Raw genomic sequence first — 14,099 nt, forward strand, 5'->3', positions numbered from 1 at the left:
AAAATACCAACTTTCTTCAGCAAAGGGAGCACAGGAGGGCAGAGGGACAGGCAGGGAGCGTGAAACGCAGGAAACAGCCTCCTTATATGGGCTCATCCGTGGGGGACAGAGTTCAGTCGACTGGAATGACCATGTCACAGAATGTGAAGCCTTCAGGGGCCCAAGTGAATGGAGTTTTCTGATCTTTAAATGATTCCCCCCAGATTCTTAAGATGCCAAACCAGAGAAGAGGCTACAGTGCCAAAAAAGGAGCATTTTGAATTCAGTTGATCTGGACACGGCCAGAGCCCAAGAAAAAGTGGGAACACACACCACATATGGGCGTGCATGCCCACATAAACATCCTTATTCTCATTACATACATCCCTAACCCAAAACCACACTCCTTCCCACACAGATGCTTCCCATGCAAATAACCCCCTTTCCCCTTACAATATCCCTCCGATAGCCAGCAAGCCTATTTCCAACACACAGCTCCCAGCTCCTCACAAAGGTGCACGGGGATACAAAAATGACACCAAAGAACCTGGACCATAAGGCTGAGGGAAAATGCAGCATGTCCAGGGCATATCAATGCCCCTGCAATTTAATTTACTCATCATCAAAACTAGCCTTCAGATCAAAGATAACTCAAGTGAGGCACACCAGATCAGAGGGTGATGACAATGTCTGGCCCAGTCTTTGCACAAGGCATGACTCCAGGGCATCTAGGGGTTTGATTCCAAAGTCTTGCCAATGTTATACCATGTTCTCATTGATCATACACACCAGGCAACCCTGAATGTCTGTCACATCCTGAAAAACACCTCACATCCACCTACAGGTCTTTTATTCCTCTTGCAATAAATCAGGTAATTCTTTCTGAATTGCCTACAGGAACACTAGCAACAGGAAAGGCAATGTTGACTGTCAGCTGAGGAGAAATAGTTTTTCTTTGTTAGCTGCCTGGAAAGTGCTGCAATAAGGTCACACACCACATACAGTTCCAAAATCTCAGCATAATTTACAATTGAAAATGCAATGTTGTGCTTTGCCATAATATGGTGACAGGTAGGGACTTTGCAGCTGCAAGCAAAAGCTTGAGACAGAAAGTGGAACAAATGTCAACCCCAGAGGGATCAGAGCAGAAATAGAGTACACTGTCCTTCTGTAATGCAGCAAATGTGCTTTTTAACATACCTTTTTGGTGAAAAAGACTGGGGGATTTAAATGATCAGAACTTGTTGGTACCTACTGTTATACCTTAGGCAAGATTTATATGTACGTTCCCAAATGCAAAGCTATACATCCGGTCTAGTGTTCAAAACACAGATTCCACCAGCTCCTGACAACTGTGCTGTCTCTCAGCCCTTGCTGCTCAGTCTCTTTCACAGCATCAGCTAACCACTTACTTGCTGGAATTTTCCTTTCCACTTCAGTTTTGTCCATTATTTATCTCCAGAAGATCTCCTCTACTCGAGTTTCTGCAGATTGTCCCTTTCCCAAGGAAAACTGCCATGGTCCAAGTTTTTTGTTTTGTTATTTGTGGGTTGTTTTTTTTTTTTTTTCTCAGAAATTCAGCTCAGGCATTTCTTCAATATTTCTTAGGTTACCTTCCATACCAACACTTTGATACATCCATAATCAGCAATATCTCCCTTGGAAAAAATGACTGGCCTGAATTCCATCTCTCCTGCATCAAAGGAGAAACTCTATCTTCCTCTTTATTGTTTTTCAGGCCCTTTCTTATCAGACAGATGCAGAATTCTAATCAGGCTTCCCCATTAAAGCAGAAATTTCCAGGCTACTTGTCAGATCACGTCTACAGTTCTGAAGGTGCCAGTTGGATGCTGCTTCCCTTATGGAAGAAACTATCCTGTGTGTCTCTGAATCCTGAAGGTCCAGCAAAGTTTCTTTTAGGACCTACCACAACAGAGGCAGATTATGGGCATGTTAAGTCCCTCAGATTCTCAGGTGGGTCTGGAAATATGGATTAATTTACCTTCATCAACATGACAACTCCTTTGGAACACTGAGCACTCTGTGCAGGGATGCAGGGACTCAAATGACATTGAGAGCATGCAACAGAGGACACACAATTCTTCTATCATATTTCTCCTAAAATATGTAGGATCTATGTTTTTCCAATATACAAACACTGTGAGATTTTACACAGTATGTAGGTGTCTTGTTTTTATCCAATATTGACCAAGAAGTGGAAAGAAAGAAGTATGGGCAGTCTCAAGGATTTCCTTCTCCAGCAAGTTGCCAGAGGCTCCCTTGACTGAAGAAAAGTAAATCTCCACAACCAGGCCTGATGATGAATTAGTTTTGATTGCTGCCATTTAAGGAGCTGTAAGTCAAATAGCCCCACTGCTCCTAAACAGCCACATAAAATAATCTATACTGATCTCAGAGCATGTATGATATCAAAACCACATCAATTCCAAGATCTATGGAAGCCTGGGCTTTTTGCAAAGAACCCATCTCTGCTGGCTCTGTTTATCATGTCCATAGACAGTTCAAATAGTGCCTCTGATTTTAATGAATACCCTCCAAGGACTTCTGCACATCTTAAAATACTGAGCAAAATATACTGGATTTGCATTTCATCCACAAACTGTCCTTTTCACAGTCACTGCTTTCCTTTACTAGGGAAAGTGTTATTGAAACAAAAGTTCTTGGGGGGCCTTCAAATATTCTCTGCCATCTATCACAGGTAAAGGAGCAGTTCATATTGTTAACCAGCTAACAAGAATTGCTCTCCCAAAACAGTGGCCAGCTATTTGTCAGCTGACATGCACCCCTGAGGAAAGCTGTCACCTTTGCAGCATTTGGCACCTTAACCTGTCTGAGGAGTTACTGCTCTCCCCTGCAGGAAAATAGTGAATCAGCACACAACAATCTGACTCTCTGAACAAAGAGTCACCAGGTAGAATCCTCTCACAGTCCATAGTCATAGGGAAGTGCCCCTCCAGCCCTCCTAAGCGTGAACATTTGTCAGTTTGCTACCACTTTATGCTACATATGGTCAGACATTTTCCCATTCACCTTCCCACCTCCTACAGTTCTTTTTCTTGCCGTGATGTAGGTCCAGAAGCACTCAAAGTATGAAATAAATGTGTGGAAAATGAAAAGCTTTTAATAAAATTATTTTCAATGAGATTGTCCCTAATCCACTGCAAGGTAGACAAGCAGGCAGGATACTATTGGAAAGGCTGGGAAACATGGCTGACTAGAAATGCTATTTCAGAAGATGTCATCAAAAGGCAAGGAGATAAGCTCAGAAAGCTGAAAATAACTGCCCTGCTGGTCAGCCAGTCAGGGTGCACGGGACAGAGGCAGCACAAGGCCTTGGGGAGCTACAGGCCACCAGTGCTTCTCACACTGGGGAAGTTGGCCTAATTAGGGAACAAAAGTTCAGCTGCATTTTTGAGATTCCTCCTGGAGAATCTGGCCAACTTCCAGACTAGAGGTCCCCAGGAACAGTCTGGGAGTCCAGCATTTCTACAAGCAACCAGAAGACCTCTGGAAAAAAAAAAGATGCAAACCCTGTAAAATGGAAGCAGGTAAAAAACCCAGTGCTTCCTTGGATGCTGGATCCTTTCAGTGGAGGTTATTTACTAGAATAATGTAACAATCAAAACACATGACAGAAACTCTGGGACATGGAGGGACAAATGCACCTCAGCCCAGGACGACCACGTCAATGGGAGGGCATTCACAGTGTGCAATAGCTACGGAAATTCTGCCTCAGAGAACCCTCCCTGGTTCTCAGAAATGCCAATTGCTTCAAGAGCTACCTACTGCCAGTTCACCCTACTCCCAGCTGCATGCCTAAGAAAGCAAAACCCTGGCAACACGCCATATACAAAATGCTGCTACCCCTGCTGAAGGCTCCTCTGCAAGCTGAAGATCACAGGGGAGAACAGGATGCTAGAGAAAAACATTGCAGTAAGACTGTAAGGTCTTTGGGAATAGGAAATTTTTATTCCAGCCATACACCAACACTGTCTAGATCTTATTGCAGTGCAAATTGTAGATACAGAAATGACTGTAAGTGACTGCATTACAATTATGACTTCCTAGGTCATGAACTCTCTAAACCAGAGTGGAAGGACAGTGCCCAAACCATTGTGATTAATAAGGTCCCCTGATCAACACTCAGCTGAGTACAGCTGGTGCTGGGTTCCTCACTTGGATGTTTTAGTTTCAGAGAATGTAGGGGAAGCATTTGGGGGGTGGCTGCTGCACAGATCCAGACCAGACCAGACAATGGAATGAGAGTTTGGAGCTGGGTGCCAACCACTGTGCAAGGGTAAGAACTGGGTCAGGAAAATACCGCTCTGATTAAAGGCCCTGATCATATCAAGCCCCAGGCCATGTCTACACCACAGGTGCAGACACACCTGCAAGCATCCACAAGGATCCTCATGAGTCAGCCCAAGTCTGGAAATTGTCTTGTTTTAGGTACTTCTGGTAACAAACCTAGTACCTCCCCAAGTAGAGTGCAGGTTGCTTCTCACCAGGGGATCTCCACATCATTCTGCACTGTATTTGAGAATGCAAATACACTCACTCAACCTCACCCAATTGGGTGACCTAGCAATTTAAGAACATAACTGGCTTTATATTTCAGGTACTTACCTTCTTTTTATAGTTGTTCTCCCAACAAACATTTAATGAAAACAATTGCTTCTGACATGTTGACTTAACCTAAAAACCAACAGCCTATTTTTCCACCCAAACGTTTCAGAAGCACTGGTAACTAGAACTACAAAAGGACTTTGATGCCCCCTCCGGAAAGGTCAGATCTTCAAATTCTCTTTCCAGTTGTTGCCTTAAAGCATGTTGTCACTCAAACACTGAGTGATATAAAGCCACAGAGGCCAGCATTCACCTGTGTAAGGGTCAGAAATCAGGTGCTGTCCCTGTTTTTAGTCTGTGAAGGACCTTGAGACTACCTATGGCCCGTCTACCAATGGACAGCTAGAGGATGAGGTCCCCAAGGGACCCATTGGAACTGATGGCTTCCCATTCAAATGTTGTTGCCTTCAGTTAGAAAATCTTTCCCTGTGGTACTAAAATTCTTTTGGTTCCATTTGCAAAGCAGAGTAGATTCAGGAGAAAGGACTGAGAGCCTTCTCAGACTCAGAACAGCTCATAGACTTGTCATGATATATAACATTCCCTATGAAGGTGGTAAACATTGCTTGCTACATCTTTCTCAGAGAAGAAAGAGGACAATAAAATCAGTGTTTTCCAGCTTGGAAAGGAGATGGCCAGTTTAATCTCTACATCTAAAGCATGAGGTTCCAACACTGAAGTGAACATCTGCTTACTCAGGAACTGGAGGTCCCTGAAGGCAAGGAAAAGCCCTGCTCTACTTCTGAAGGCTAGAAAAAACAGGATGGGGATCAGGGTCTCTCACTGGTAGTGCAAGGACATGCACCCCCACAGCTCACAGAATGGGGCCAGAACTCCACAGAAGGACAGGGTTTCAGACACACTGCCATTCCCAGCCACTCTTTACCATCCCAATAGATCCACCAGCCCATCCTGAGATTATCTACATACTATGCAGGCATCCAGTGCAGGATATGGATTTTGTTATGAGGATAAGGCATCTAAATCCCCCTGTGGGTCTATTCAGGGAATACCCACAGTGCTTTTGCATAAAGCTCTTGCTTTGCTTTTAGATAGGGACTAAAGAAAACTAGTGGAAGGACTTCTTCAAGGTCCAAAGAAAATCTATGGCAAAGTCACAAAAAGAACCCAGCAAAACCTTGGCTAACAACCACATTCATACTCCTGCTTATTCTGCCTCTGCAAATTAACTGAAATATTAGGATACACCCTTTATTATACCATTGATTAGCCTCACAGCCTTTGGCTAAATATCCCAGGCAGTCTTGGAAGGTGCTGCCAAATGAGTGATTCAACTGGCAAAAATTCAGATGCAAGACGAGTGGTTTGCCAAAGGATGCAAAACAAGTTTCAGAGCAGGCAGATGGCCGGAGGGCAGGACTTCAGCAGGTACGTTCACATCGACAGCCCTGAAGAGGTTGTTTGTTAGTATTCAAGCAGCTACAAAGTTATCTTCAGCACAGCAAGAGGAGAGGGACCAAATCCAGGAAGAGTTCAGATTGTAACACTCAGCAAAGCCCAAAGGGAGTTCAGAGAAGGGTTATATGAGCCATCAGGGGGACGAAGGAGCCAACTTCGGACAAATGATTCAAGAAGCCAAGTATTTCAGATTGGCCAGGCAATGACTAAGGGAGGGATATACTGCAACAAGATTTGAATCACACTTTATAACAAAGTTCCACTAACAGTTGATTTGGAAGAGACTTATAATACAATTAGCAGAAGTTTGTGAGCATACTGTAGTATAAGTTACAAGCAGCTTACTGATCAGCCAGATTTCTGAACATTCAGTTAACCATTTTATACCATTTACAGACTTTTACAAATGGAAAAATACTATAAAGTGTGACTGTCATACTTAAGAGCACAAGCTTGAATAAAGGACAAGGGAATTACCCAAACAAAACGGTTTTCAAAGCAGGGACCCCTCATACTAAGTAAAATCTCCTTGCCAGGCACCATTGCATAACATCCCTGAAGCAACAATTGCTCGTGTGGAAGAGTCACATCAGTAAAGTTATTTTAATGAAATTTAGCAGCCAGAAGCAAGAAGGCGCCTGTGGCATGCGACCAGTCAGCACTCAACAGCAGACCTTGGGAATCAATGATTTAGGGCACTGTATGGAGGTGGAATTAGTTCCAGTGAAATGACTGTAAGGACTGGTTCCAGCGAGGCGGGGGGGCAGGGGGGAAAGATTAGATCAATTATCAGTAAAAATTTCTATTAGGCAACCAGTCCCCAAAACTATACCCATCAGTGGGAGGTCTCTTTGCCTGATAAATGGAAAAGTGCTCTGGGCATAGTCCTGAACCATCCATCACTGCCAAATAAACCCAGTGGATCTTTTTTACAATATCATCTCTTGCACTACCAAGAGAAAACTGAGCTAATCTGAATAGTCTTGACTCCTTGTGATGAGCATATCCTTCTGAGGCCAGAATTAATGAGATGGGTGATAGGGGTTTCTTTTCTGGGCTTTAAATTTCACAGATGAATCTACTGTGCTACCAGTACTGGAGTGGTCCTTCAGCAGAAGGAATTAAGAGCACAGGAGAGGGTGTTTTAATTATCTAACAGAGCAACTCTAGGCAGGAAAAATTGAGCAACACCAATTCCATGGTTAGGAAGAGTGCAAGGCAATTAGCCCAAAGACTTCAACAGAAACAAGTAGAACTTCTCAGGTTGTTCTGAATGGCATTATCCTGGCTTCTAATGCTAAGGCATATTTTAGCTTTGGTGCAGGATAAAAAAAGGATATGTGTATTCCTTCTCTGTGTGTAACAGGAGCCTGGGGAGAAGCACTATGACATTATTATTGATTCTGGCATTCAGTGCTGGTGCAATAAAAAAGACACATAGAAAATCTAAAGGCACATGTCCTTGTTACTCCTGCCTGGCCTTCTCCTCTGGGGCACTAGCAAGACTTCATCATCCCTAAAGAGAAGTTTTCATGTTATAAGAGCAAACTAACCATACTGGACAGCAATCTGGGTTAAGTCAGGCTTTGTATTCTATTAGCTAATTGCTGTCCTGACTTTTAAATGAAAATAGAGTATCTTTTCAGTGGCCACATACACATCTGTGACCTCAAAACAAGATGCAGCAGCTGATAAGAGCAGCTGTTTCAAAGATAATTAAAAATCTGTCAGCAACAGAAACAGAGGATGCAGGAAAGGCACTGCATCCAAAGCAAACTTTATATTATTCTCCAGTACTAGAGTACCCTCTTAAGGTAGTCTCCAGACACATAATAGGTTAATCCTACTAGTCCCCTTCAGAGGAGCCAGCATCTACCTAGAAAGCCTCTAGTCTTACACGGTCAACCTTTTCCTGATGGTCTTCATCCTTGAAGGGTCAGGAGGGAAAAAGAGAGAAAGAAGTTAAAAGGAAGCACTATTGAAGCCTGCACAAAACAGCTTGAAGACTGACATTTATGACTGTCCTGCAGCATGTGCTTTGCAACCTTATTCACTTGAGCAAAGCACAAAGTTGATCCCACATTATAACATCTTATATCCAGCCACTTATGCAGATGCCAGCTGTGATGCTTAAAGGAAAAAAACCACCAAAACCCAAACATGAGCAAGAAGAGAACAGACTCAGTTCATTCTCCCTATAGCATGATAAAACTCAAATTATTCAGTTGTGTAGGATCCTAGAAAGATTCATATGGAGAGTCACTGCAGCCATGCCAGGGACCAGAATTGATGGTGGACCAGTCATACTAGGGGTTATACACTGTAGCAGGCTACAGCCTTTTTTCAGAAGCTACTGTTTCCCAAGGCAACCTCAGATTCTCCCCTGAGAGCACGGGCTGTAGCAGTTTGTGTGAAATAGGCATAGCTGCCATCCATGTTTGTTGTCATTACATACAAGCATTCCATATTGTTGTTTCCTTATTGCAAGAGTTTCACACCTCCTTGATGTTTCTTGTGGACAGCTCCTCCAAGCACTGACTCTTCCTTCTTCTCGCAGTAGCCAACTGACTCCAGTTCCCCTCTCAACCAATCCACTCTTTTATAGCACACTTCTCATTGGCTACAGCTGTGGCCTGTTAAAAGTCAGGCCTGTTCCTAATCTCTAAAAATTGGCTCAGCTGCAACTCCTTAGGGGTAAGATTACTTTCTATACTACATTTATTTTCTTATATCTATCCCCCTGCACGTGTTAGCTTCACCAGATGATCTTAAACTAACACTATAAGGGAGCAGCTTGGTTATATAGATAAGGAACTCAAAAAAATCAGCCTGTTAATCGCTGTGAAAGTTACAAACTGGTTGAGAACCTTTTAGATGAGCAGACTCAGCACCAGCAGTTGCAGCAACCAGAGCTATTAGGCACCAAATGCAAGGAGGTAATTAAGAACCCAATAATCTCTATGCTATTCTAGAAATCACAATGTTCAGAACCACTCAGGAGGAGAATTTAGAATATCCTAGATTGATCTATGACCCTACACCAGGAGGGTGTAGGGATGGCTGGAAACACTCCAATAACCCACCTGACTTTTGTTCTGGATTAAATCATCTCTCCTGTGGAACATGGAATCCATGTGATTAATAAATTGCATATATCTCTCATGGAAGTGGTTTGGTATTTGAGTTCATTTTGTGTATTTACTGTCATCTGGTCTTATCACCTTAATACAGTAAGAGCAGAGGGGGGCTACATGCAGGTTATAGCAGCTGGGGTACAAAGGTGTCCTTACCAATGAGCAGCACCAGTGAAATCAGGTTTGCCCAACTGGTAAAAATCTGTTGAAAGCATGTATGTGTCAGCCTGCTTCTTCCCACAGCCAAAAGCAGAAAGGCTTCTGTGGGGTCCAACATGACCTAAGCTTCTCTGGACGTACAGAGCCCAGGTGGTACAAGACTTGCACTAGCATGGAAGAAAATCCAGCTGGGCAACACATGTTGGAAAAGTATTTAAATAATCACTTCTTGGAGCAATTTTTGAAACCTGTGTTTCACCCTCAGCAATTCTTATTTTACAGCAAGAAATGCTTTCTAACTACCACCCAAGGACCACAACTACATAAGCAAGCTTACAAATACCAGCTAGGACAACAAGAGAAGAACATATTTTCACAAGAGATAGCAGAGAGCCTTTCCCCAGGCTGTGGTGAAATGTGGCAGAGACAACCAGCAGGGAACTTGATTTTTGGGCAAACCCTGATACAAAGTCATTTTGTCCTACCTGTGTGGAAATATTTTCAAAATAGGGAAAACCTTCATCCTTTAGGCTGACCATTGCCTAGCAAAGCAGTCTCCATTCAAAGGATCTACAGAGTGCTGCCAGAGACACGCTGGCAAAATCATACTGAGACTGCAAGAGGCAGAAACCAGGGAACTCTTGAACAAGGTCCCATGAGAATCACATCACTGTAGGATAAAGAGAAAATAGACCATGGAAGTAGGATAACATTAAAATATTTTTGCATACAGATTTCTTACAGGACAGCAAATAGCTCACTCTTGTTGAGAGAAGAAACTGGAAAGGAAAAATCTGCTGATACATTTTTTAAAAAGGCTTTTCCACTCAGCTTTCCAAATCAATCTCATCAAGAGCTCCAAACCTGGCCAAACAACTTTTTCTGATGGATGTCATCAAGCCAGCATTCAGGCTGTTGGATGCAGAGATGTTAGAGCCAGGAAAAAGGTTTGACTTTTATTCTGTAAAAGTGTCCAGAAGTCCTGTTAGGATGTGATAGCAAAGATCTTCAACAGATCTCATTGTATGATCTGTCCCTCTCATTAAACAAATAACACGACTAGCTTGACTTTCTCCCATACTGTCAGAAACTTGATAGCATCAAGATGAGTAAATGTACCACATCAAGCCAGGGGATGGGAAAGGCCTCTCAATGGAAAAAGAGATATATTACCCCTCTGAAATGAATGTTTGAAATGTGGCGTTCTGGCATGCAGCAAGCAGATTTATCTCTAGGAATTCCCACTTACAGCATATTCCCCTGGGTGCCCAAGGAGTGCCTGCTGAATTGCCAAGGAGCTCTGAGGGCAGGAACGCACACAGCCTTTGCTACAGGAGGCTGCCAGCTGCACCAATTACAGCAAATAATCATGTTCCATCTTGCCTGGTGGAATAACACATAGCTGCAGTGTTGTTTGTTAGTACTTGTACTTCTGAAAAGGCAGAAATGCTCTGGATGTCACATGGGCAGAGCGTGAGCTTTGTGACCTTTCATGAGCCCCTTGAGGAGGTCTACATTTGAAGATGATGCAGGTACTTCCACACAGAATGGGAATTATGAAGTAGAGATTTGGGCAGAGGAATTAGAGATTTGCTGCTGTAGTTAAGAATATTCTTGTGGGAGATACATACACACAACAAGCATGAAAAAACACTAAGATATCATAGTGTTTTCATAGAGCTTGGGGGAAGTAGATTAGGCTACAAGGCACAAGACATTGCAACTATGCCCTGGGGAAGGAGGTTTTAACACACATTTGTTGTATAGAGCAACACACAGTTTGCACTGTCTTTTGGGAGAGAGAGCTCAGGCCAAGCAGAGATCAGCAGTAACCTGATAAGATCTATGCTCCAAGTCAGATGATTTGCCTATTGACTTCAAAACAAAGATCTTTTTAATTACAGTAATTGTCTGCCCTCTAAGTGAATTTCCTTGTCATAAGCCCAGATGTTGAAACATGGATAGACAGGTACCTTTTGCTTCCATCAAGCAAGCTGCTGGGACTAGAAAACACTTCCTGGATGCTTCTCAGTGCCATGAAAAGACCCAAACAATAGCACAAATGGTATGTTCATACCAGAAATTTGAGATGGGTGGAAACTGGTTGGATTGGCATGGAATTTAAAAAAAAAATTTAAAAAGAGTCAAGGTGAATTAAACCAGTTTTAAAACTCTGAGCAAGCTCTGAAGGCAAAATCACTAACCTGAATGTGAAATTGCATATGAGGGTGTGAATATGGCAAAGGTTTAAGACAAACCCCTTTGCCTTCAAAATCAGTAATAAGAATAAAACCTTCTATGCTAAAATTAATTATATAGTGCCTAATCCACAACTGCCAGTTCCAGGAAAAAAAAAAAGGACCAGGTTGTTTTTTTTTTAATCTTGCATTTCTTTTGGGAAGATTTCTTATAAAAGTTTCAAAATGACCAGATGGCTGAATGAGATATCCTTTGTAACCCCACCACTTAAAAGCAAGCTAAGGCCAAGCTTCCAGAAAAGTAAAAGGGGAGTGCCAATCTAGGATGAAGGAAAAAACAATATTAGTTCTGTTAAATACTCACTTTGGTAACAAATACGGTCATGTATAAAAAGCCTCCAATTTTGGAGCAAAGGAAAAGGCTGAGGATTATTTACAGAGGATTTTGTCTTTCTTCCAGTACCTCTGAGGTTCTTGATTAACACAAACATTTAGCAACAAAGACCTGTCTGAAGGGAGACTATTGACACAAATTATTCTTCCTGGTGGTTAAGATCCAGTACTAACATATTTGAATGTTGTAAGACATGTAAGTCCTCACCCCTCTGCTGCTGAAAAGCTCACTGTTCTCAAACAGAACACTGTAAATATTTCTTAGTCTTCCTCAGAACTGGCCCAGGTCCTGGAGCCCCTAGGATCTCTTCCCAGCTATTGAAATGGTTGTGATGTGAGCAGTAAGCCCAAGCAAACTGCAGTAAGTTACAGTCCATCAGCTGTACCTCTACATAGTGCCCTGGTCTCTTTAAAACCAGAGAATCAGACCATGAACGATGATGGCCAGTTCCAGCAAGAGAACAATCTGACAGTGAGCCACCCTAATGTGGAGGCCAGCTAATGGTTACACCCCCTTAAACCATCAGCTGGTTCCCCTAAGACTTTCTTTACCTATGAGGTCGATGGGTACTTCTATTTCTTAAATTGCATCTTCTGCACATTCCCTCACAGAATCCATCCTGAATGCCTACAGCATATCCAAGGGGAGAATCCCTAGGAGGAAGATGATTCTCCATTATGCCTATCAAAAGAAAAGAGCATACTTTATCCAGAAAAAAAGTCTGCTCTATGAGGTGTTATTGTAAGCTAAGCTGTAATAGTGCTATTTTCAACAGCATCACAGGGTCTCAAAGGAAAAATCCCTCCACCCCCCCCCAATCATTTTGGCACAGATGTCTGGGACACAGCTACTCAGTGTAATAGGAAAGTTTTGTCACTGCACAGGGAAGCAGGGAGTAGTCACTCCAAGACAGAAGGTCCTAAGGCTCTGAGCAGAGTAGTCTGAAGCAGAGTTGGTGCCAGGGTGGTCAGCAAGGCAAAATGATTTCCAGTTTAAAGAAGCCAGGAATATGGTATGCTGGGGACCATTGACTGGCATTGCAAAACAGTAAGCATCACATCATTTAAACAAATATCACTGTCAACAAGGTGGACGACATTTTCTCCACAGGGTATGTGTCAGGGAGCAAAACTGGTGAGTCATTTCTTGAGAGCTGCTCCTTCTAGCAGGAGGTATCTGTGGAGGAGCCAAGCTAACATCCAACAGCAAGCTTCCAGGAAGAATTTCAGCATTCTGCAACACTAAGCAAAAAAATCAATTGAAACAGTTCAGATCTATTTCTGAACACTTGAGGATGTTGCATCACTCTCCTGAGAAAGAGGGGTTCCTGACCCCCTCCTACCATTTGAAGATGTACGAATAGAACAGTCTCTGAACCAAAGTTTTCCTCCAAAGACAAGTGGGAGCTGAGTTTGCACATTATTACCCACAAGGAAAAGTCTCAGATGCTGCAAAGCTGGCTCTTAGCATGACCTTTGTAGCCATGCACAGAGAAAATGAAAAAGAGCATCACTACACAAACTTGATAGAGACCATGTCAGATGTATTCTGGCTCTAGCAAAGCAAAGCACAAAAGTAAGGCATGTTTTTCTGCCTTGCTACTGTAGATGGTGGCAAAACTGGTCACAAAATTATGTGCCTGCTCACATTTTAAATCTAGAAATTAAAATATCAGGAAGATATGTATGTACAGAAGGGAGAGGCCCCAAGTCCTGCATGATACTACTCTCCATACTCGACATGTAAGAAACCATAGCCCAACAGTTTCCTGTGAGGAAACTGTTATACAAAGGGCAACACCAGGAAAGGGACAGGGCAGTCACATGAGTCCCAAATTAAGGACAAAATTCAATGGGTTAAGTACACCATGCAGGAAGGAATCTCAGAAGAAATTAATAATTCTCCACTGGAGATAACAGCAGGACAACAGATAAGCCCTTCTGACAGGACACCCACCTCTCCAAGAGAAGCAGACGGGGAATTCTTCGTGCTGAGTTTTTCACTTGCAAAGAGGTCCTGGCGGGCTCGACGGCCCATCTTTAGTACCTGTAGTGCATGGGGAAACACGAAGGAGCAGAGGACACACAGCTGCTGACAAGAGCAGATTCATGGCAGGGAGCGGAGCGCCAGACACGGCCCTGGCGCCGCGCCACGCCCCGCAGCGAGGCG

The 14,099-nt window shown here is 43.0% G+C and overlaps 1 protein-coding gene across 2 annotated transcripts in view; it reads right to left on the reverse strand.

Annotated features, from left to right (window-relative positions):
• Positions 1 to 14,099, reverse strand: part of IFT43 (intraflagellar transport 43) — a 43,530-nt gene that overhangs the window by 28,773 nt on the left and 658 nt on the right. For both annotated transcript variants that reach the window (XM_005417465.2, XM_031065816.1), the window contains one exon: positions 13,887 to 13,976. In XM_005417465.2, coding sequence (XP_005417522.1) covers positions 13,887 to 13,967 — 81 coding nt within the window. In that variant the 5' untranslated portion in view covers positions 13,968 to 13,976. Of the gene's footprint in view, positions 1 to 13,886; positions 13,977 to 14,099 lie in introns of those variants that run through there.

The sequence above is a fragment of the Geospiza fortis genome, unplaced genomic scaffold (assembly GCF_000277835.1).
Source record: "Geospiza fortis unplaced genomic scaffold, GeoFor_1.0 scaffold54, whole genome shotgun sequence".
NCBI classification, from domain to species: domain Eukaryota; kingdom Metazoa; phylum Chordata; class Aves; order Passeriformes; family Thraupidae; genus Geospiza; species Geospiza fortis.